Consider the following 25,210-nt stretch of genomic DNA (forward strand, 5'->3'; position numbering starts at 1 on the left):
TTGCTCAATTGATTCCTACAAATGATTACCAGAAAGATAAAAGACAACACAAACAAACCTTTACAGGAAATGTTTTTCAATTTTTTGGCTTTTTTTCTGAATGATAAACTTTTAAACATTTTAAAAATCACATTAATCTGTGGGATTAATTTATTTTCCATAATACTTCTTCTTGATGTATTGAGCTTTAGAACTTGTACTGTAATACAAGTGTTATTTATCTGTCTACCAATATTAAAAGGACATTCTGTTGCTTTCAATGTTTTGCCGAGGGTCTAGTGTTTCATATATGGTACTATGTGGTCACGTCCTCTTTTCTATGTTTGAGCCTACCATTGGAGGCTGCACATACTTGTGTAATCATTGAGCAATGTTTTTTCCCTGTGAAATTCAAAGCTCCTTCCATATATAATAGTGTGTCAGTGTCTTGTGTTCTGTTCTGTTTGGTGGTACAGGGTAATGAAGGTAAAATGCACTTGATATTTAAAAGCTGTGTTCTCTTTCTGTGGATGCAAACACTGACCTTTGTGAGAGGTAAGTCCCAGAAATCTTATAATATTTGTTTTAGCGTTTAAGTTATTTTATGAACTGTTGTTGATATAAACAAACAAAGTTGGATGAGTTCATTTTTTGTTTGCTGCTATCCCCCAGCAAGGGATTGTACACGTGAAGAGTTTTTAAAAAGCCAGCACTATGATTTAAATTTTGACACAACTGGTTTGGATGATACTTACCCGCCTGGAGCTCAAGTGAGAGTGCCTTGCAATGTTGGCCACGGAGGCTTTTTCAAGATGACCTGTTCTGAGAACGGATGGTTACCTACTCAAAGCAGCTCAAAATGCACACGTAAGTTACGTCCTTTTTAGCTTTAAGATACCACTTCTGGAGCGTATATATATATTTATAGCACTGTATGTAACCCTTTGTTAGGTGTAATTTATCAAATACACTATTTTCAATCCATATCATGACAAATTAAACAGAGTGCATGACACTATTATTAAATGGTAGAAAAAAATTACATTATATTATTTACAACAATATCTTGACCCAAATTCTTATCATCTCTATATTTTCAGCAAAATCATGCGGTCATCCTGGCGATGCCCAGTTTGCAGATTTTCGTCTTGAGGGGGGAGAGGATTTTGTCTTTGGGTCACATGTTGTTTACACCTGCCGTGATGGGTGGGATAATTTTTTCTTTTGAACCACTTCTCTTTTTCCTTATAAATCTTATTAGACATGCACTTTGTGAACATTTCCTGTACATATGGCTCATTCTTTTTAAAGCCATTTCCTTTAATAATTATTTTGTATGATTATTTATTCATTTCAGTTACGAAATGGTCAGTAGGACAAACCACCGATACTGTACGGCAAATGGCTGGGATGGTGTTGTTCCAGTTTGTGAAAGTATGCATTGCATTGAAAGATCTCACTCATTCAGTATTTGTCAAAGAGAGCAAAATGCAACACTGTATTTATTTTCTTGTCATCCAAAACATTACACCTTCTTGTTAAAAGCTAAATACATTTGAATGTATTTTGGTCATCCAGTTAATTTTTCAATCTTTGTCTCAACAGTACGAAAATGTCCAGTTCTTCGTGTGGGAAATAATGTGAATGTGATCGGGGATCCAGACGATGCAACCTATGGCAATATACTTAGATTTGACTGTACGTTCAACGATCAAATCTTGAGTGGGCCATCACAAATTTATTGTGATGAAACAGGGAAGTGGAGTGATGAAGTTCCAACATGCAAAGGTAAAGTTGAACTGAAAAAACTACAACCGAAAGCTTTATTAAGGCTGTCTTTTACACAAGGTTTCACACAGCAACTGATAAATAAAACTCACATGACCTCCAGACACTCAATTGTCACCTTAGGACACCATATTGAGAATCAAATATGTCTTTTAATGTATGGATTTGGGGAAACATCTGTCTTTCTTGGTAAAGAATTTGAGTAAATGATCCATAATACTCTCACAATTTTTAAATTGGTAATGATAACTGTTATTTTTCTATTCAGTGAAAATCACTTTCTACATGCCCAACAGTTCAAATTAGAGTGTATTCCGACATAAACTATACTGTCTTAACCTAGAAATTAATCAGTTGCAATCATTATCTTAAACCCTGTGACAATTGTTATTTAAAATTCCACAGGAGTTTTATTGTCATTGCAGAACATAAAAAACAGATTCAGAAGCTTGCCTTTATGTAGACATCAGTTTTGTAGAGCACAGTCAATAAAATGCAGAGAAGAAAAGAAATGTAAGCCAACCTAACTGTTATAATTTTTACTGCAGTTACACTGAATTATTTCCACTTAATGTTTTCATGCAGCATATAATTATCCTCTCAGAATATTATATTCAGTGGTTACTATTAATCTGCCTTTTTATAAACAAATATTGTGGTTATATTCATGGTTTTGTGTAATATTAACAGAGATAAGTTGCGACCGTCCTGTGATTGAACATGGCCGTGTGCTTGATGGTACCCCAAAATACAAAGAACATCAAGTCCTAAATTTTGTTTGTGATTCTGAGTATAAACCTGCTGATGAAAGAAATTCACAATGCAGCAAAATAGGATCAAGAGCAGTCTGGAGCCCAACACCTACATGTAAACGTAAGTATAATCTGACCAATTTATTAGTTTTATTACATAAAGTTGTAAAAATCAAGTTCTGGATATAGTACTATTATCTGTGTTGGTACAAGAAACTAACAAATAATTTGTTTTGATTTCCAACAAATCCAGCAATTAATTGTCAAGTATCTCTATCACTTCCGGGAACGACATTCAATCCTCCAAACAGAAATATTTTTGCACCGAAAGATAAATTAAGAGTCACGTGTGGGGAGAAGTACTGGATTTTGAACACTCAAACAACCACAGCAGAGGTTACTTGCAAAGATGATGGAGAATGGACTTCTGAACCAAAATGCAAAGGTATAAACCTCTATGAGCTTTAGTCCCTGTGACAGACTAATTGTTGTTCTTTTCTTTGTGGTGTTTTATGAACCCTGCATGATAATTATCAGTCTTATCTTCATTACAATAAGTTTTTTTTTTCTTATTCTAGAGGTTATATGCAATGATCCAATAAACCAACATGTGCGTGGATGGTATGCCAACTGGCAGCAGAAAAAATTTGATGGCATTGTAGATTATTCGTGCAGATCAGGCTACGAGAAACCAATCGGCACCACTTGGGCCAAATGCACCAGAAAGGGGTGGACACCAAAACCCCTTTGTGAAGGTATTGTAAATTTTACATTGTGTTTTATATATTAGTAGTTTACCATCTTGCTCAATTTCTTTCTTTTAATGGTTTAAAAATCATCTCAACTGTTAGTTGCACAATTAATTCAATAGAATATGATGACATTTCTTTTTAAATTATGGATTCTTTGAGTAAAACAGACAAGAACATTTCAGTAAGTCCAGGGCTACAAAATCTGTTTCTTGCTGTCTATGGCTTCACTGGAAACAATGTGACACAAAACCAACCTTAAGATTTCTAACAGTTCTCCTCCTGAGGAGACAGATGCATCAGCAGTGTGTGAATCATCTTTAATATTTCTTACATTAACTTTAATCAACCTGCAGCCACTTTAGACTGAAGAGAACAAGTATAATGTTACCTTGTCACATTAATTCAATTCATTCACCAGCAAATGTTTCAAAATGGTTGTGCATAATCAGTATTAGTTTGAAGAATTGAATTATAACTTAGAATGATATTTGAATTAGGTATACAACAGTAATGTTCGAGAGAAAATGAGTAATTCTCAACGTTGTTGTCCATTGCAAGTTATCCTGACTAAATGGTTGAGGGGAAATGGTTAAAGTCTCATCACTGATTGAACCGACCTTTCACCAACGTTTCCTCTGATACAGTACTGGAAATTATAGATGCAGCAGCATAATAAACATCCACGTGATTTTTTATTTTATTTTTCAAAGAAAAACAGGAATAAGCAACTGAAACAGAAAATCTCATCCAATCATAAAAGTTAAGAATAATTTGACACATAGCCAAGGGATAAAGATAAGAGTAAGAAATGAAAACCCACTCGTGATAGCAGGTAAAAGAGAAATAAAGCAAAAATTTAAAAAAAGATAATAATTTGGATTTTTTTCAAAAAATGATTGTCGGCATACACAAAAAAACAAGAAGAGTACATTAAAACATGTAGACCACAGGCATTTTTTTCATAAATGTAATATTTAAGCTCAGATTTAAAAGCTGAGAGGGTGTCAGTGTCCTGTACCCAAACAGGTAGCTGGTTTCACAGGAAGGGCAGCCTGAAAACTGAAGGCTCTGCCTCCAAACATAGTTCTTGTGATTCTGGGAGCAATAACTAGAACAAAGGGTTTTGTGGGGTGAGAGGGAATAATAAGATCTTTTGTATAAGTAGGGGCTCTGTATGTAATGAGATGGATTTTAAATGATTTTCTAAACATTATAGGAAACCGAAGCCAAGACTAGAGAAATGAGATCTCTCTTGGCAGAACCAGTCAGTACTCTGGCCACAACATGTAGTACACTATAAACCATACCAAACTAATTCATATAAGTCATTGTTCTGACAATGGGTGATAAGTTGTTTTTCAAGAATTTTAGAAATAAAAGAAATATTGGATAATGGTTTTCAACTGGATACAACATCAGGATCGAGAGTGGGCTCTTTCCAAACAGTTCCTTCATTACAGTCACTTTAAAGGTCTGCGGTACGTAGACTATTCACAGACAAACTGCTTTGATCAACTACAGAAGAGTTGACCAGAGGTAGAACATCCTTAACCAAATTGATGTGGGATCCAACAGACATTTTGATGATTTTGAGACTCTGAATATTAATCTCTGAGAATAAATGACATCTTTCATGATTTTCTAGGTGATCCAGTTGTGGGGGGGTAAAGTCTGGGGAGGAGCACTCCACAGTATTCAAAGGAGGGGGATGTAGGAAACGTTGTTACCAACAGTTCTTTAAATTTAGTCACCGAATGGCCAGAGAGACATCAATGTTCTTGAAGTGATAATGTTATTTATGATTGATCTCTAAAGAGAGAAATCTAAAGTCATCTGCATGGAGGCAATGCAGGAATCTTCATGTATGACTTTGGTTTAATTCTTTTTTTTTTTCCCAGGGACACGGTGTAATAGACCAAATATTGAAAATGCAGAAATTGTCTCCCGTGAGAAAGAACATTATGTAAACGGTGAAACGGTCACATTCAGCTGCTCGTATGGCAGTCGAGAAAGAATTGATCTTCAATGTCTACGCGGTCAATGGACGGGGGTGCGGAGCTGTCCAGGTAAAAACATACAACGTTTACAAATATACTTTAAAGAGGATTTTTATTATCATTATGTTGTGTTTTCAGTTGCAACATATGAAAAAATAATTTCTCCTACTCAGTTGTACATTTATCTAAAATGCGTTATATTCCTGTTAAGATACGCTTTTATGCTTGAAATAAAAAATACATGATTTTAAACAACAACACGACTAATACTTATATTATATTTACAAAACTGTGAAGGCGTATCTATAGAGACACTGACCTAATATTTTTGTTTAGTGTTTGCCAACACAGCACCCATATGGTCGCAACATAAAAATGTCCAGGAAAAAAGCAAAATAACATGAAACAGGCCCTTTTTACTGGCAACGGCAGTGCTGAGATGGATTACTGCTGTATTCCATGAGTCTATATGATTAAAATTTTTAAACAATACCTTCCACAGTCTTATAAGTGCTTTGAAATAAATGCTGAATCCAACTTATTAACATTCTCCATATGAAAAGCATTATTCCCAGTGCATGCAAAACATACACAGAGATATGTTATGGAAATTAAAGTCTTTTTTTTTTAACAAAGACTGGCAGACACAGCTTTAGCTTATGTGATCGCTTTTAGTGACAAAATGTAACAAAGAAAGGGAAAGCATCAGGCATGTAGCAACAGCACTTACTTGCAAGCGAAAATTTCTTCATTGCCAGTTTTCCAGAAAATTCTTTTCGTATTTTGTTACTTTACCAAATATTATTTCACTGATTCTAATCTTTAAATTGGTTTGATCCACAATTACTCTTGTTTTTTGGCACTGATTATCCTGTAAGTAGTAGTGTAACCTGTAGTTTTTGACTATTACGCGCCCATTGTTTCCATTTTTTATTAATAGGCTGTTATTTTATTATTACTTTGATAATTACATGGTAACTACCTAATTATTATATTGTAATTATCAGATTACCTTTTCATGACAGTCCCATTACCTAGCTTTAATGTAAATTGAAACTAGATTAATTAATCAATTTAGCATTTCAGCATGTTAATATATTTTTTTACCAGTAAAGATAAGACCACAAGATTTTTGTGTATTTGGCCATAAATGAAAATAAGTATCGTAAATAGTCTCCTAAAATATTGCTTTTAAGATGTTTTAGTTTGGACAAAAAGATGGCTTGACAAACCAACCGAGAATGCCATCTCTACAAACATGGCTGATTATGAGTTGCAGCTATCTTTTGGCTGATGTTTACTAAATGCAACTTTTTTTTATTCTCAACAGGAAAAGCTTGTCTGGCACTACAAATTGAAAACGGATTTGCAGTTGGACCAATTGCCAACACGATTTACTACTCCTGTAATGAAACATATAAGCTTTATACCAATGGCTGGTGGGATGAGGCCACATGTAATAATGCTAAGTGGTCTAAACTCCCCAGATGTATAGGTAATTATATTTAGTTTATTAATTATTAAGTTAATTATACTAGTTAGATTATTATAGACATTAAGTATATCTACCAAAATGGGTTGTAGTATGTGGATGGTGATGTGTACAATATTTTCAAATAAACAAAACAAAATTAGCAATGATTTTATCTTCTTGTACCAATGACTCAGTAGACAAGAAACAAGTAAACTTATAATTTTCTTATGTGCCCCTATTTGTCAGCTTGTTATATTATTTGTGGTTTTGTATAAGAATGTAGAAATTATCCTTATTTTCATTTATTTAATTATGCATGTACAATCATTTTTAATCTTGTCCTCTAGAACAAAATAAGTGTGGAGAGCCTCCTGTTTTTCCTAATGGTATAGCATCTCCTGGACTTGATAGTGCATCTCCCCAAAGCTTAGCCATTGTTTGCGATGAAGGATATCAACCTGCAACTGGCCCTATTACCTGTGTTGATGGAAACTGGGATTTACATCATGTATCACTCGAAACTATCTGTAGTCGTAAGTCATCATTATTATTTAAATTAATGTAAGCATTTATATCAAATATATAGAATATATATAAAATATGTATATATCAAATACTTAGAAATTAATACTGTGCATGTTTTTGTGTCTTGCAGCTACTGAGGGTCACTGTGGCAAACCACCTAAAGTTGAGAATTCAGTTATTAAGATGTCATATCGGAAGGTATTTTTGTCCGGCACCACAATAACTTATGAGTGCCGTAATAAGTACAAAATGAAAGGAGAAAGCACAGTTACATGCCAAGCTGGGATATGGGAGAAGAAGACCATGAAATGTGTCTGTAAGTAAATAAAAAGAAATTTACTAAATTTCTAAGAAAGTTTTAAGAATATAACTGTTTTGAGATGTCACAGGTAATGAATATTTAGTACATTATTACTTTTCCAACCAGACATTAAAGTAATGTAACACATGAGGAAAAATATATATTATATTATTTTTTTGTGATACAGATAACAATTTAAAACACCAGTCAAAAGATGGATTGAAAAGGAGCTAATTAATAAACAATGACACTAAGAATTAACCTAAACAACACAACCTTTAGACCACAACGCAATACTGTATCCTAGGAGTTATATTAATTTGAGATATGTTTATGTCACATTATGCTGCCTTCATTAGTTACTCATATATACATATATCAATATATTTGCACATTGGTAGTGCAAAAGAATAAATCACAGAAAGGAAAAATTACAATCATCTATAAACTCAACTAAAGATGCTGAAACTTTATGTTTATGGGACGAGGCCTTGAAAAATTAGTATACTTGCAGTGTTTATTCCTTGATTACTCCTTAAATATAAATATCCAGTGTAAGACAATGTATGCTCTAATTAGCGACAGATTATTTTCTGCCATTCAGGCAGTTACATTAAAGGTAAAGTTAAGTGGTGAAAAGTGGACTGTGAATCCCAGCCTCACTTTTCAGTCAGTGTTTTAACTTTATGCATTCAACATAAACCATGATTCCCTCTTAAACTAAGTGCCAAAAAGAAGTTGCTTCTTCATAAACTTAACAATTTACTAAATAACAAGACATCATTTGAAAAAAAAATCTGTGTGACTAAAAGCAATTTCATTACGGACTGACTACAGTGTCTTTCATGTATTTTCAGCTTACTGCGACGAGCTCAAAGATAACACACTGATAGTTGTACCAGCCTCAGCTAAAGAAGAGTATTTTCATGATGATGTCATACAGTATCATTGCATTAAAACTTGTGAAGCTCTTGGAGGGAATGCAAGATGTGTCATGGGTGAATGGATGAAATCAGTATACTGTCCAGGTAAGGAAAGCTGTAAAAAGAGATAAATGAAGGATGAATTTGTTTGTTTTTCTTGTATTTTGTCCTATACTATAATCATGAAGTTTGTAGGTTAAAGCAGTTATTGATCACTGAATACTTTATGTGCCTCTCAATTCTTAAGTCAGCACATGTGTTATATCATGAATAGATTAATTAAGTGCACCTGGCACTGTTCAGGTGATTGAATTTTCCCTTAAAAGGTAAGTCAAATTGAACCTAGTTTCAGTATAAATGGATTACCAGTGAATGGCAAAATAAAAGCTGGAAAACTCAGGCTTCTTTGGTAGAAGAAAACTTTTCCATGAGGTTGCATGTAGGAGTTTGTATATGTGGATCATTTTGTGGATCATTATTTGTGCATAGAAAATTGGTTACCGACTTCCTGCGCACCAGAGATCACAGACTGAGGCATTCTCAGTTAAAAAGGAGTTTACTTTGTACATGAGAACAGGAGGGGAGGATCACAAATAAAAAAATCTCTCTTTGTTTGCAAATTTTAGTTAGATAATGTAAAAAGGGATCGGCTACAAGAATTTACATGGCAGATTAAACAGTGGCACTGTGTGTACTTCTTTACACATGTATGTATTCAGCCTACTGACATGATTCAGGAGGTAATGAAGAAAAATTTTACTGACGCTGATGCAGACTTAAAAAAGGAAACCCTGAAATTTAGCCACAAGACCTTAGGATCGCTCACAGTGCTTTACTTTATGCATTCAACATAAACCATGATCCCTTTTAACAATAGTGCCATAAACAAATGTACGTCTTCATAATATTGAAAAACATGACACCAAGACATCATTTGAAAAACAAATTCAATTCAATTCAATTCAATTTTATTTATATAGCGCCAGATTACAACAATTGTCATCTCAAGGCACTTAAGTAATATAGTCCAATTCAAGCCAATTGGAATTCAATTCATTGTAATCATAATCCAATTAATTCATATAGAGCCAATTCAAAAAATGTATATCCTAGCTAAGGAAACCAACAGATTGCACCGAAACTTGTCTTCAGTCCAATCTCCCGTCCTGAGCGTGCCTGAGGCGACTGTGGAAAGGAACGACTCCCTTTTAACAGGAAGAAACCTCTGGCAGAACGAGACTCGGGAAGGGTGGCCATCCGCCTCGACCAGCTAGGGTTTGAGAAGACAGAAAAGAGGGAAAAGAGGGGGGAAAAACACCATAACGCCATTCAAAGGATATCTGTTAGAACAGGGAAACACAAGTTAATAACCACAATAATGTCACATGTACATAAAATCAATTGAGAAATTCAACGGGGGGGAAAGAGAGCAAAGTGAGGAAAGGTGTGACAGATGAGGTCCCCCAGCAGTCTAAGCCTATAGCAGCTTAACTATGGGATGTTTCAGGATTACCTGAGCCATCCCTGACTATAAGCTTTATCGAAAAGGAAAGTTTTAAGCCTAATCTTAAAAGTGGAAAGGGTGTCTGCTTCCCGGACATTTACTGGCAGCTTATTCCACAAGAGAGGGGCCTGATAACTGAAGGCTCTGCCTCCCATTCTACTTTTAGAAACTCTGGGAACAACAAGTAAACCTGCAGTATGGGAGCGAAGTGCTCTGCTCTGAAAATATCTTACAATGAGATCTTTAAGATGTGATGGAGCTCGGTCATTAAGAACTTTATATGTGAGAAGAAGAATCTTAAATTCTATTCTGAATTTAACAGGGAGCCAATGAAGAGAAGCTAAAACTGGAGAAACATGATCTCTGCTGTTAGATCTCATCAGAACTCTGGCTGCAGCATTTTGGATCAGCTGGAGGCTTTTCAGAGAATATGTGGGACAGCCCAATAATAAGGAATTACAGTAGTCCAATCTTGAAGTAACAAATGCATGAACTAGTTTCTCTGCATCACCAATCTATGTGACATAAGGTAATTTCAGTGGGGCTGACTGCAGTCTTCATTTATTTTCAGCAAAGTGCGAAGAGCGCGAAGATGACAAGGTGCCTACAGGTAAAGAACAATATTTGAATGGTTAAGTCATTGAGACTCAGTATATCAGTATAATGTCCAGTTCATGAAAAGAGATAAAGGAAGGATTTTTTTTTTCTCATCATATTATAGTCAGGAAGTTTGTAGGTTAAGACTTTTATTGGTTGCTGCATACGTTATGTGCTTCTCAGTTCTACAGTGAGTAAACTTTGTTCATGAGACCAGCAAGCAGATGCAGAATCTCAAGTCAGAACATCATACAGTGCAAAGATAATCACTTCTCTTTGTTCGCAAATTTAGAGTGGATCAGTTACAATACAACATATCCATTCAGGTTGTCAACAGGGTTCAGGAGGTGATGAAGTCAAATTTTACTGATGCTGAAGCAGAGTAAAAAAAGGAAACGTTGGCAATGAACCCCTATATTTAGCCACTCGTCCTTTGGATATGTCTGCTGTTATGATAAGCTCACTGAACTTCAATCTGATTCAGTGTGAAAGAAATGTTTCTAGAAGAGCACATATAAATGGTTTAGCTAAAGAAATGCACTGTTGAAAACAAATGTTGTCATTCAACACTACGTACCTGTAGCCTTCAGGACCCTTGTTGCAACCAAAAACAAGAGCCTGTGACTTGCTGACAGTCGTCACACCTGACATTTCATCCCTGGCCAGAGATATGCAAGGTCAGGGTGTCCAGTGGGTGTGTCATAGGGTTTAAAAAAATATTGGGAGCTACTACTTTAGAACATAAAGCTTTAACACAGCCTCTGACCTTACTGCTTCTTTGTACTCTTAGCTGCCCACAGTCTGAATCCCTGGACATTGCTGCTCATGCTTAGCTCTCACACAGGACCAGAGTCACCAAGTTTGAATGTCGCTTGCAACAATATCTGAAAATGGTTGCTTATTTGTTCTTTCAAGTCTTGTGTTAAAATAGCTTGACCTGACGCTGCCCTATTAATCAGTTAACTTTATAAAAATCAAAAGTAAAATAAAAGAGAACAATAGCAAACCATGTCCATCAAATATATGGTAGCTTCCACTCAAAAGATGGCAAAATTATTTTTAAGAGAGAAAACGTGTAAGATCAATCTTTTTTCAAACCTACTTTGACCTAACCAACTCAATTAAGGTCAAGTCAGGATATAAACAACATTATGTATAACATTTGTAAAAGCAAACACTGCTTGTAAATACAGTCTGAATAAGTCAGAGATATGTGAAGACATCCAGACTATAGAAAGTCTTTAAAAAGAAAGTTCTGAAAAAGTAAAAATATCTAAATGTTGTGTAAATATGCAGACTGAAGCCCATGGTTTAATATTCAAGGTGAAAATGTAATTATTATCACTGAAATATCTTAACTGTGTTTTTTCTGTAAATACCTCATTCTTGCAGGTACTGCTGGTTGTTCAGATCCACCCCCTCTTGATTATGGAGACATCAAAGAATCTCTTAAACCACAGTACGAACATAATGAAAGAGTTGAATACAAGTGTATGCGTCTACACAAAATGGAGGGTGGGCCATATCGAATCTGTGTGGATGGTCAATGGATTGGAGAGATAAAATGCCTGCGTAAGTTCCAGTTAAATTTATATATGCTAAACTGCAACGATTCTGTATTGGAGACACTTTTTGTTCCCAGGTCTGCAGTTGAAAATGAAATCTATGAATATCAAAACATACACAATAACAGAAAATATCATATGACAGTCCTGTTTTCAGTAATATTAGGATGCTCTGAAAAGGGTGAATTAAACTGAATACCATGATATACAGATATTTAATAGAAATGCTTAAAATCTTCTTAGTGGGACATCGCTGAGGTTTATTGACAACAGGTCAGTAACATAGTGTTTATGTTTATGCATTTGGCAGACGTTTTTATCCACAGCAACTTACATTGGTAGGGTTAGGGAGTTCTGCCTAAGGGCCCTAATTGGAGGTAGTTCCTTTCATGCAGGAGATTTGAATCCAAGTCACCCACATGAAAGGTGGTAATCTTACCATCTAATTGGAAGAAATAAACAGCATTCCCAGAGCGGCTGGATCTTTCAGAAGAAAAGATGGGGAGGGTTTCACCACTCTATGAAAGACTGACCACATAGTTAAGAATACCTTAAACAATGCTTTGTACAACCTTTGCATTGTTTGAGAGAATTCTGCTAAAACCTAAAGGGTTTTGTTTATGTTTGTTTGTAAGTTTGTTTCTGGAAACCTGGGCACCTATTCCTGCAAAGATAACTCACATATCTGAACCATTAATGAGTGATACAGAGAGGCTTTGGATAAATCCCTCAGTAACATTCAACATGGCACCATAAAAAATAGGCAGGTGCTAAGATGAGACCTGTCATCCTTTGACAACATTTTGCTCATTATGAAACCAAAAGAAGTTGAAATCCTATATCCACCAACAATGTTTAATATATTTCAGTTTTAGAGTTTGGTTTTACTCACTGTGAGAAACTGATCTGATGCAACAGTTTCTGATGTTGAAGTTTCTGAAATATGCTGGTATGATTACCTTTAATATGTGAAGTAATACTTTGTACAGTTTCAGTGCGGTGGTTAGCACCGTTTTCTCACAGCAAGAGGGTTCCTGGATTCAAAAAGCACAATATTTGTGTGTTGAGCTTATTTACGTTCTTGGTGGATCTAAACAGGAATAAAACGTTAGACAGTAAGGCAGTCATTAGTTTACAGGTGCAGTATTTGCATTATCAGAAACATAATATGAATATTTCTCTTTGATAGGCAGTCATGTACAAATTCAATTCTGAACTTTTATACAACCCTTGTGCTGTTTTTTTTTTACTAACAAAAACACTATTTCTCTTTTATTTTGCAGAACCCTGCACTGTGAACAGTGGTGACATGACAGCAAATAATATCAAAATGTTGCATGGTTACTCTAAACTATATTCAGAACATGGTGATTATATTACATTTGAATGCATTAGAGGAACACACCATGTCGGCTCAGAGTCACTGCGTCCGAGGTGTGAAAATGGTGTGATGACTCTGCCCAAATGCCAGAATTAATAATTTTGGTTGTTTCATGACAGCATGTAGCCATAGACATGATTAACCAGAGTAAATAGTTTAGTATCAAAGTGATGCTTGCAGTCATAAAAGCATGTATACTGAGTTATTTGGCTCTACGTGTTTCATTAATAAAGTTTCATTTCATATTAAATGTCACTTGACAAAAAACATAAAGATTAATCCTGGTGCAACTTCTGTATAAACAAAGTATAAACTGCATTTTTATCAATTATTATTGGATTTGCAAACAATTCAACTCTAATTCAAATGTCTGTATATGATCCTATGTCGAAAACATATTTTCTATATCATTTGTGTCCCAAACACCCACAGCTGGCAACTAAAGGATGATTCTGTGAAACAATAATGTTTCTCTTTTTAGATAAATAATTACACTGTTTTTAAATCAAAAACCTTTTGGAATGTTCGTCAAAAGTGTTTTAAAGGTGAAAATTTCTCCTGTGTTTCTGATATGATTTTTGCAGAAAAAAATAAAATAAAAATGCTGACAAAAAGTCTGAAATACCTGTCTGTGAATATTTTTCATTGTGCAGGTTACTTATTGGAGTCATTGTACAGAAGAGCTCATACATCTCACTATATAGTCTTTATGTCATTGAACTGTTGGCTTCAAGTCTCCAAATCTCACTTGTTCATGCCAAATATTGGATTAGAACTGACTTCGGAACAATTTACAATTTCATTTTCACAAGTGAATGGAATTAATTATTGTTGATATACTTAATTTGACAAGTTAATCATAAATTGTTGTTTTTTCCTAAAAAGATGTAACTCTATCAGATGAGATACAAATTTGCTTTAAAAAGGAAAAAAAAGAAAAATAATCAAACTGATTTCCCCAATATTACAAAAGGTTAAACCTGATAAGACTGTTTTAACTTCTAGATTAACCTAATTTCCAACATCTAGCATTCAGCTGCATAGTTGTGAATACTGAATGTTAACCTCAGACATAAGTATTTGCATGTTTAAGAGCTGCTTTTAACAAAAGTGACTTAAATTGGCTCGATGGACTGTTTGTGAGCATTTAGAGAATGTATGTACAAGTGTGGAGCTATTTTTCTGTGCTGTCTTGCATCCTCTACAATAGCTCGAAGCACCAGTCGAATTTGAATGTTTTCATTTTCGCAAAATTCAAAGTGGCTCGATGGTCTGTTTGTGAGCAAAGTCCTTTGCAGCTCTCATTAACTGTAAAGCAAAGGGTTTCATTAGAACAGAGTTACAATAGCTTTAGCATAAGAACATTTGAAAAATTAAACTTAGAAAAACACTTTTGAGCCCTTTATGAACTCGATTCGTACAGATTATCAGAGTAGATAAATTACATTTGAATGTAAAATTACAAAGGTTGCATATGTGTGTGTGTGTGTGTTTTCACTCTCCATGTATCCCATGAGTTCCTAAATTGGGCACAAATGCGACTCTTCTTCTCAGAGCACATTCAAGACAGCATGAAACTGTGGTTAATCCTTCTGTTTCTCCAACTTTGGGAGAATCTGGAAGTTTCTTCACAGAATGGTAAGATGAACTTTTGTTTTTTTAGATACTTAGGTCTCATGATTTAGAGACACAGTGTTAGGTTTTACATTTTATACAAAAGTAAACTCCCATGTGCATAGCGTGATAGTTTTTATGAAATGTTTTAAATGTATCTGTTTTTGTAATACATAAATGTCATTAAAAGTAATCAGTGAAGATCAGCTGCTTCAAATGATCTCTAACAAATTAGCCTCTTTTTACATCACATCTGTTTCTTTTCTTTTTTCTATTTTCCTTTTTTATTTTTACATAATTTTGCTCTTATTGATACTTTTGGATGAATGCATGTCATTAGTACGGCCTTACAAACACAAACACTGGCTTAGTCAGGGGATGTATAGTCAGATGGCCTTCATGTTGAAAAGTGGTTGTACTTTGAATATTTCTATGTGCTCTTCACATCTAGGATCCACTCAGTGTTGTAGGCATGCTTCAGTGTTGAGTTGTGATCTGTTTGCAACTGCCCCCCCCCCCCTCGTTGTATTTGTATTCATGTGAAGCAATTGATAAGATATTGTTTGAATCTTTTTTTCTATGTTAACATGTGTCTGTCTCGCAGCTTGTTCCAAAGCCCCAGATGTTCCCCACACCCATGTGTCAGAAGACACCAAAAAAGCTGAGTACCAGGAATGGAATGTGATCAATTTTGAATGTTATTCTGGTTATACATCAGATCAGTCATCAAAGTTTGTCTGTACAAGTCGTGGCTGGCATGTGGTCCGTCAAGGAACTTGCTTTTTCTTAATACTAATGAGCTTTATTAGTAAACACATGATGAGGACAGAATGACTATCATCAAGCAAGCAGACCCAACATCAAAGCGTCTTTGTGACGTTTTAAAAGTAATTTAAAAGCATTTACAAAAGTAATCAATATATCATTTTATTGTTCGTGCCTTTGGGCTGAAACTGCACTTTGGTGAGCAATGGCAGCAGCTTCTTATTATTACATCTCTATGCATGTCTAATTACTGAATGATAAAGTTAGTAACCACACAGTGACATAAAACTACATTTTAAAAATCACATTAATCTGTGTGATTAATTTATTTTCCATAATACTTCTTCTTGATGTATTGAGCTTTAGAACTTGTACTGTAATACAAGTGTTATTTATCTGTCTACCAATATTAAAAGAACATTCTGTTGCTTTCAATGTTTTGCCGAAGGTTCATCACAATGCTGCAACAACGGTGTAAAATGCTGTTATAGGATATAGGATTCTAGATGTGCGACAGTCCTGGGTTTGTCATTGTCCAATTTAGCTTTTTATGATCCATCAAACATTTTCAAAGAGTGAAAAGTCTGGACTGCAGACCAGTACAGTACCAGTACAGTACCAATACAGGCCCATACAAAGCTATACTGTAGGAATAGATGTTGTATGTGGTTTAACATTTGTATAAACCATTGAACATAGATCTTAAACAGAGCTTTTAAAAATACTGATTTGAAAACGTTTTTCTACACTGGTTTGGAATTTGCTGTTGGAATGATTTCTGCAGGTCATTTTGGGACTTTTGAACATCTCCCGTAATTTGTAATCATGTCAGGAGGGCAGGAGAGTGGCTGATTGAGCCTTCCAAAGCCTAGGAAATTCCTGGATTAAGACCACAAATCTAAATAAGAATTACAGAAAGGTTACATCTTTTCACTGACAGTGTCTGAGCGACCTTCGGTCTTTAGTTAGCATTCGAGTGGGGACACATTTAGTATAGTACACAGCTCTCACAATCCTCTGTCAATAGAAATGGCTCAACACAGCAGCAACAAATTAACTTAATCTTACAGTACTGGGTAGAATAGGAAAATAGCTCATTTTGTAATTCTCTAGAAGGTATTACATGAAATCTAGCTTTATGTCAGATAGACATGAAGTAGAGGAAAACAAATAAGGTGTTTTACATACTTCTGTCTCATAAGGGGGTTGTTATCTGGGTCCCTGATGTGGAAGTGTAACTCCTGCTCAAGAGAACTTGTGCAAATTGCATGAAGTATTGAGAAATGAGGGCAAATCCTGCATTGCTTAACAGTGACATCTTGTTTAAATGGTTTATAAACTGAGGTCAGACTATGAATTATTTGTTTACTTTTTATTTTTTTATTTTTTGTGCACCTCATTGCAGACTGTAATGATCATACTTCCTAAATTGCTTTTTGAGTTCTTTCTCTTTTCCTACCTTAAATGTGAAGAGCCTGAGCTGACTTTCTGTAATGCAATCACCTTTATTTGCTCAACTGATTCCTGCAAATGATTACCAGAAAGATAAAAGACAACACAAACAAACCTTTACAGGAAATGTTTTTCAATTTTTTGGCTTTTTTTCTGAATGATGAACTTGTAAACCACACAGTGACATAAAACTACATTTTAAAAATCACATTAATCTGTGTGATTAATTTATTTTCCATAATACTTCTTCTTGATGTGTTGAGCTTTAGAACTTGTACTGTAATACAAGTGTTATTTATCTGTCTACCAATATTAAAAGGACATTCTGTTGCTTTCAATGTTTTGCCGAGGGTCTAGTGTTTCATATATGGTACTATGTGGTCACGTCCTCTTTTCTATGTTTGAGCCTACCATTGGAGGCTGCACATACTTGTGTAATCATTGAGCAATGTTTTTTCCCTGTGAAATTCAAAGCTCCTTCCATATATAATAGTGTGTCAGTGTCTTGTGTTCTGTTCTGTTTGGTGGTACAGGGTAATGAAGGTAAAATGCACTTGATATTTAAAAGCTGTGTTCTCTTTCTGTGGATGCAAACACTGACCTTTGTGAGAGGTAAGTCCCAGAAATCTTATAATATTTGTTTTAGCGTTTAAGTTATTTTATGAACTGTTGTTGATATAAACAAACAAAGTTGGATGAGTTCATTTTTTGTTTGCTGCTATCCCCCAGCAAGGGATTGTACACGTGAAGAGTTTTTAAAAAGCCAGCACTATGATTCAAATATTGACACAACTGGTTTGGATGATACTTACCCGCCTGGAGCTCAAGTGAGAGTGCCTTGCAATGTTGGCCACGGAGGCTTTTTCAAGATGACCTGTTCTGAGAACGGATGGTTACCTACTCAAAGCAGCTCAAAATGCACACGTAAGTTACGTCCTTTTTAGCTTTAAGATACCACTTCTGGAGCGTATATATATATTTATAGCACTGTATGTAACCTTTTGTTAGGTGTAATTTATCAAATACACTATTTTCAATCCATATCATGACAAATTAAACAGAGTGCATGACACTATTATTAAATGGTAGAAAAAAATTACATTGTATTATTTACAACAATATCTTGACCCAAATTCTTATCATCTCTATATTTTCATCATCCTGGCAATGTCCAGTTTGCAGATTTTCGTCTTGAGGGGGGAGAGGATTTGTCTTTGGGTCACATGTTGTTTACACCTGCCGTGATGGGTGGGATCATTTTTTTCAATTTTCCTTTGAACCACTTCTCTTTTTCCTTATAAATCTTATCAGACATGCACTTTGTGAACATTTCCTGTACATATGGCTCATTCTTTTTAAAGCCATTTCCTTTAATAATGATTTTGCATGATTATTTATTCATTTCAGTTATTGGTCAGTAGGACAAACAACCGATACTGTACGGCAAATGGCTGGGATTGTGTTGTGTGTTGTACAGTTGAAGGATTGTCATATTTAATTGAACACCAAGACATTAACATAGACCCTACAGCAATAATTAGAAAATGAAAAATTACATTTTTCATACTCTTATTCCCAAAGCAAAGATATTGTCAGGCCAAAAATTCATTACTTAAGAAAGTCTGTAAGTTCACGTATGTTGTCAAACAGTTTTACTAATTGTTGTGTTCAATGTAGAAATGTGTCGTTTTGACATGTTACCTGATAGCTATAAGACACACCTGCAGGAACAATTTTAAATAAAGATTTTTTTTCATGTCAAAATGTTGCCCAGTGAAACATTTTGCCTTCATGACCCAAATAACCACCCTCCTGCAGTGGACAGGCTCATAATACATGGTTTTCCAGACAATAACAGCACCATACCTCCTAATCACATCCTCATATTCAGCTGTGATGATCCAGGAAAACATCTGGATGGCAGTTCAGTGGTGATATGTGGTAAAGATGGACAGTGGAGTAATCCAGTCCCTTCTTGCAGGGGTAAAGAGCAACTTGTTACTCTGAATGTTAAAATAATAGCAATGTCACTGACACTATAAACATTCATTCATTCACAAGCTAATATTTAGTTTTGTCTGTATTTAGTTTGATGCTGAGCAGCCTCGCTGGAGAAGGATCACTAAGAATGGGAAAACATTTAAAAACAGTTAAATCACATGGATGATGAATCCTCCAAACAGCTAACGAAGCAACTAAATGCAGATGTCATATTGGTAACGTGAACTTGTTTTTTTCAGAGAATACTTGTGAAATTGGTGTGATACACCCTCATCTGTTCGTAGCTGGATTACCACCTACGAGTCAGTCAATCGCAGCTGGACACAAATTACGCTTTCAATGCAGTGGCGACTTTCAGCTGAAAGGCTCAGAGGAAATTCAGTGCTTACAAAGTGGACAGTGGAATTCCCCCTTCCCAACCTGCGCTGGTATGTTTACTTACAATAGATGCTGATTCCTTTCAAACTGATTTAGAGTACCTTGTGATAAAATGACAGATAAACTACATTCCCAGAAAATCCCAAGAACTGCAAAACTGATACTAAAAGTATCACATTGAGTGTGTTTTCATTCAGCTTAGCTCATCAAGAATGGAGAAATGAAGAGACGCCATAATAGCATCACAACAAACGTATGTCTCCACAGAGCTAGCAGCAATAATGTACAGCTGTTTGGCAGCTACTATAAAAGTTGGGCTCATTTAGGTCCTCACTTGGCCATGATACTGCATGCAACGTGCACTCTGGCTCACAAGCACACACACATCCACCCACACAGGACATTTAGTTTTGTCTGTATTTAGTTTGATGCTGAGCAGCCTCGCTGGAGAAGGATCACTAAGAATGGGAAAACATTTAAAATAGTTAAATCACATGGATGATGAATCCTCCAAACAGTTAATGAAGCAACTAAATGCAGATGTCATATTGGTAATGTAAACTCGCTTTTTTTTCAGAGAATACTTGTGAAATTGGTGTGATACACCCTCATCTGTTCGTAGCTGGATTACCACCTACGAGTCAGTCAATCGCAGCTGGACACAAATTACGCTTTCAATGCAGTGGCGACTTTCAGCTGAAAGGCTCAGAGGAAATTCAGTGCTTACAAAGTGGACAGTGGAATTCCCCCTTCCCAACCTGCGCTGGTATGTTTACTTACAATAGATGCTGATTCCTTTCAAACTGATTTAGAGTACCTTGTGATAAAATGACAGATAAACTACATTCCCAGGAAATCCCAAGAACTGCAAAACTGATACTAAAAGTATCACATTGAGTGTGTTTTCATTCAGTTCAGCTTGTTACACCCTACACTGGCCAAAGACAGTTTCAGTTTGTTTTCTCTAATTCTACACTATGTAGATGATGGTGACATGAATTTTGAAAATACAGCAGAAAACTGGAATAAGCAACTGCAATGGAGAATTTCATCCAATCAGTGTTAAGAACATGGAAACCAAATGTATCAAATCAGTGAATGCTCTGCCTTTAATTGAATTGAACTGAGTGACACATCAATCTCTTAAGTGGCAAGATATTGTCATAATATGATTAAATAAACCACTCATAATAATGACATTGTATACTGCATTCAGTTCAACTCAACTTTACTTACATAGCACCTTTTAAATACAGGTAAAACAAAGTGAAGTATGGAGCAAAAGCAATTTTCGAATTTTACGAATTTTTTCAAAAATTATTGTCAGTGTACACAAGAAAAACAAGAAGAGTACATTAAAACAACAGTCAGTCAGGGAAAATATTTTTTTCATAAATGTAATATTTAAGCTCAGATTTAAAAGCTGAGAGGGTGTCAGTGTCCTGCACCCAAACAGGTAGCTGGTTTCACAGGAAGGGCAGCCTGAAAACTGAGGGCTCTGCCTCCAAACATAGTTCTTGTGATTCTGGGAGCAATAACTAGAACAAAGGGTTTTGTGGGGTGAGAGGGAATAATAAGATCTTTTGTATAAGTAGGGGCTCTGTATGTAATGAGATGGATTTTAAATGATTTTCTAAACTTTATAGGGAACCGAAGCCAAGACTAGAGAAATGAGATCTCTCTTGGCAGAACCAGTCAGTACTCTGGCCACAACATGTAGTACACTATAAAACCATACCAAACTAATTCATATAAGTCATTGTTCTGACAATGGGTAATAAGTTGTTTTTCAAGAATTTTAGAAATAAAAGAAATATTGGATAATGGTTTTCAACTAGATACAACATCAGGATCAAGAGTGGGCTCTTTCCAAACAGTTCCTTCATTACAGTCACTTTAAAGGTCTGCGGTACGTAGACTATTCACAGACAAACTGCTTTGATCAACTACAGAAGAGTTGACCAGAGGTAGAACATCCTTAACCAAATTGATGTGGGATCCAACAGACATTTTGATGATTTAGAGACCCTGAATATAAATCTCTGAGAATAAATGACATCTTTCATGATTTTCTAGGTGATCCAGTTGTGGGGGGGTAAAGTCTGGGGAGGAGCACTCCACAGTATTCAAAGGAGGGGGATGTAGGAAACGTTGTTACCAACAGTTCTTTAAATTTAGAACATTATGTAAACGGTGAAACGGTCACATTCAGCTGCTCGTACAGCCGTCGAGAAAGAATTGATCTTCAATGTCAACGCGGTGAATGGACGGGGGTGCGGAGCTGTCCAGGTAAAAATTGATTGATTGATCTCTAAAGAGAGAAATCTAAAGCCATCTGCATGGAGGCAATGCAGGAATCTTCATGTATGACTTTATAAAACTTGATAAAACTACGCTGGGACAGACTAATTGTTGTTCTATTATTTGTGGTGGTCTGTGAACCCTGCATGATAATTAGATAGATATAGACTGAAGCCCACAGTCCTTTATTCAAGATTAAAATGTGATCATTATCACTGAAATATCTCAAATTGTGCTATTTCTGTCTGTCTCCATCCTTGCAGGTACTGCTGGTTGTTCAGATCCACCACCTCTTGATTATGGAGACATCAAAGAATCTCTTAAACCACAGTACGAACATAATGAAAGAGTTGAATACAAGTGTATGCGTCTACACAAAATGGAGGGTGGGCCATATCGAACCTGTGTGGATGGTCAATGGATTGGAGAGATAAAATGCCTGCGTAAGTTCCAGTTAAATTTATTTATTTTTTTATTTTTTTTAAGTTTTTTTGGGGGCTTTTCAGTGCCTTTATTGATAGTACAGTGGAGAGAGACAGGAAACAGGGCAGAGAGAGGGAATGACATGCAGCAAATGGCCGTCCGGTTCGGGACTCGAACAGGGGCCAACTGCATCGAAAATGCAGTTGAAAATTAAATCTATGAATATCAACATACACAATCACAGAAAATATCATATGACAGTCCTGTTTTCAGTAATATTAGGATGCTCTGAAAAGGGTGAATTAAAACTGAATACCATGATATGCAGATGTTTATTTTGTATTTAATAGAAATGCTTAAAAACGTGTCAGTGGGACATTGCTGAGGTTTATTGACAACAGGTCAGTGACATAGTGTTTATGTTTATTACGTTTTTATCCAAAGTGACTTACCTTTGGATAAAAGTACCTTTCATGATTTAAGATGAAAGATTTAAGTCCAGGTCACCCACATGAAAGGTGGCAATCTTACCACTAGACTATCCAACTGGAAGAAATAAAAAGCATTCCCAGAGCGGCTGGGTCTTTCAGAAGAAAAGATGGGGAGGGTTTCACCACTCTATGAAAGACTGACCCCATAGTTAAGAATACCTTAAACAACGCTTTGTACAACCTTTGCATTGTTTGAGAGAATTCTGCTAAAACCAAAAGGCTTTTTTTTAAACTTGACAGAATCGTCACTGTCCACTAAAATTTTTATTGTTTCGAACTGTTGAGAAGCTAAAACCTTATATCCACCAAAAATGTTTGATACATTTCAGTTTTCTTAAAGTTTAAAGATGATTTTGAAAAAAAGATTTGATGCAACACGGTGGTAAACTGTCGAAAGTATCTTAAATGTGCTGGTCGGCTTACATTTACTACTTTGTGTTTGTGCAGTTTAAGATAGACATATTTTGGTCAGTATACAAATCAAAAAAAGCATTGTGTTTTATTGATGATGTTTTATTAATATTTGAATTCATTTTATTCTTTCAATGTTGTTTAAACTCTCTCAGGCTCCTTTTGAAGGGCTCAGAAGCAGTATTAAGAGATGTTCTCATTCAGAAAAAAACATGTACTTTAGTCCATATGATTTCATTAAAAACATGTGGAGCAAGAAAAATATCAAAACATCTAAAGGAAATGTATCTCGATAAAGTTCTTCATGATAGTAATACTACAGTGGGGTTGGTATATATAGTGCAGAATGCAATATTTGTGCATTGAGCTTATTTACGTTCTTGGTGGATCTAAACAGGAATAAAACGTTAGACAGTAAGGCAGTCATTAGTTTACAGGTGCAGTATTTGCATTATCAGAAACATAATATGAATATTTCTCTTTGATAGGCAGTCATGTACAAATTCAATTCTGAACTTTTAGTCAACACTTGTGCTGTTTTTTTTTTACTAACAAAAACACTATTTCTCTTTTATTTTGCAGAACCCTGCACTGTGAACAGTGGTGACATGACAGCAAATAATATCAAAATGTTGCATGGTTACTCTAAACTATTTGCAGAACATGGTGATTATATTACATTTGAATGCATTAGAGGAACACACCATGTCGGCTCAGAGTCACTGCGTCCGAGGTGTGAAAATGGTGTGATGACTCTGCCCAAATGCCAGAATTAATAATTTTGGTTGTTTCATGACAGCATGTAGCCATAGACATGATTAACCAGAGTAAATAGTTGAGTATCAAAGTGATGCTTGCAGTCATAAAAGCATGTATACTGAGTTATTTGGCTCTTCGTGTTTCATTTCATATTAAATGTCGCTTTACATAAAAATATATCAAACTTTTGTCTGTATTCCTTATTACAATACATATTTGTTTGTTTGTTTAATTAAATAATTGGTCTGTTTTCAAATAAAAAAACTATTAGAATGTCCATCAAATGTGCTTTGATGGTAAAAATTGCAGAAAAAAAATCAAATAAAAATGCTTATAACGCCACATACTTCGTAAAAAGTCTAAAATACTTATCTGTGAATATTTCCAAGGGTTACGTACATTTCACTATACAGTCTGTATGTCATTGAACTGTTGGCTTCAACTCTCCAAATTTCACTTTTTCATGCCAAGTATTGGATTAGGACTGACTTCCTAACAATTTACAATTTCATTTTCACGCATTAATGTTAAACCATTAACTTAAACAAGTCATTCTATATGAGATGGATACTTTAAAGGATAAGGTGAGAACATTCGTTCCCTCAGAAGATAAAAATCTTTCTATATTGGATACAGATTTATTTTAGAAAGAAGAAGAAATAAAGAATAAAAAACTGTTTTTCTAAATGTTACAAAAGGTTAAGACTGATCTGCTTTTTTTACACTGAAGAAAAATAGAGGCGTGACAGCCCTGGGCTTTATGCTTTCCACCTCTACTCCTCACTGCTGGGCAGTGTTTACGGTCCTGTGGGGCAGTCTGTGTTGACAGCCTCTGTGCCACATGCTATCTCATATAGGAATCGAGCTTTTTTTACACATGCATTGTAGGCCTGAAAGACTCTAAAGATTTTCCAAGGGGGGGAACATGTGACAACACAAACGTCCGCATCATGCATCAATCCTCACTGGAAAAACATCCTTCGACCAGCAGGTGAAATAATGTGCAAGCCTGGCAGTGAATGTCGCTCCAGCATGGACATTCGCTCACTGCATGCTGGCTGGTACGTTGCTGCTTTT

General features: G+C 35.4%; 1 protein-coding gene across 1 annotated transcript; it reads left to right on the plus strand.

Moving 5' to 3' along the window:
• Window positions 1-406: 406 nt before the first annotated feature.
• On the plus strand, window positions 407-24,247 carry LOC140311388 (complement factor H-like). Its single transcript, XM_072388764.1, has 23 exons — window positions 407-534; window positions 652-846; window positions 1,080-1,185; window positions 1,337-1,413; window positions 1,585-1,767; window positions 2,458-2,640; window positions 2,773-2,964; window positions 3,098-3,274; window positions 5,170-5,337; window positions 6,599-6,763; window positions 7,090-7,275; window positions 7,398-7,583; window positions 8,426-8,596; window positions 10,567-10,605; window positions 11,985-12,164; window positions 13,441-13,632; window positions 15,006-15,176; window positions 15,757-15,977; window positions 19,115-19,352; window positions 19,610-19,798; window positions 20,326-20,514; window positions 22,313-22,492; window positions 23,957-24,247. The coding sequence occupies exons 1-23, from the start codon at window positions 471-473 to the stop codon at window positions 24,148-24,150; spliced, it is 3,846 nt and encodes a 1,281-aa protein (XP_072244865.1). The 5' UTR covers window positions 407-470; the 3' UTR covers window positions 24,151-24,247.
• Window positions 24,248-25,210: the final 963 nt, after the last annotated feature.

The sequence above is a fragment of the Leuresthes tenuis genome, unplaced genomic scaffold, assembly GCF_036924035.1.
Source record: "Leuresthes tenuis unplaced genomic scaffold, fLeuTen1.0.hap1 SCAF_7, whole genome shotgun sequence".
Lineage (NCBI taxonomy): Eukaryota > Metazoa > Chordata > Actinopteri > Atheriniformes > Atherinopsidae > Leuresthes > Leuresthes tenuis.

What these genes read in the sequence shown, in the direction of transcription:
- LOC140311388 (XM_072388764.1), top strand. Translation starts at nt 471, where the DNA reads ATGCACTTGATATTTAAAAGCTGTGTTCTCTTTCTGTGGATGCAAACA. An exon ending in GTTTACACCTGCCGTGATGG is followed by an intron (nt 1,186 to 1,336) that starts GTGGGATAATTT and finishes TATTCATTTCAG; the next exon opens with TTACGAAATGGTCAGTAGGA. An exon ending in TGAAGTTCCAACATGCAAAG is followed by an intron (nt 1,768 to 2,457) that starts GTAAAGTTGAAC and finishes TAATATTAACAG; the next exon opens with AGATAAGTTGCGACCGTCCT.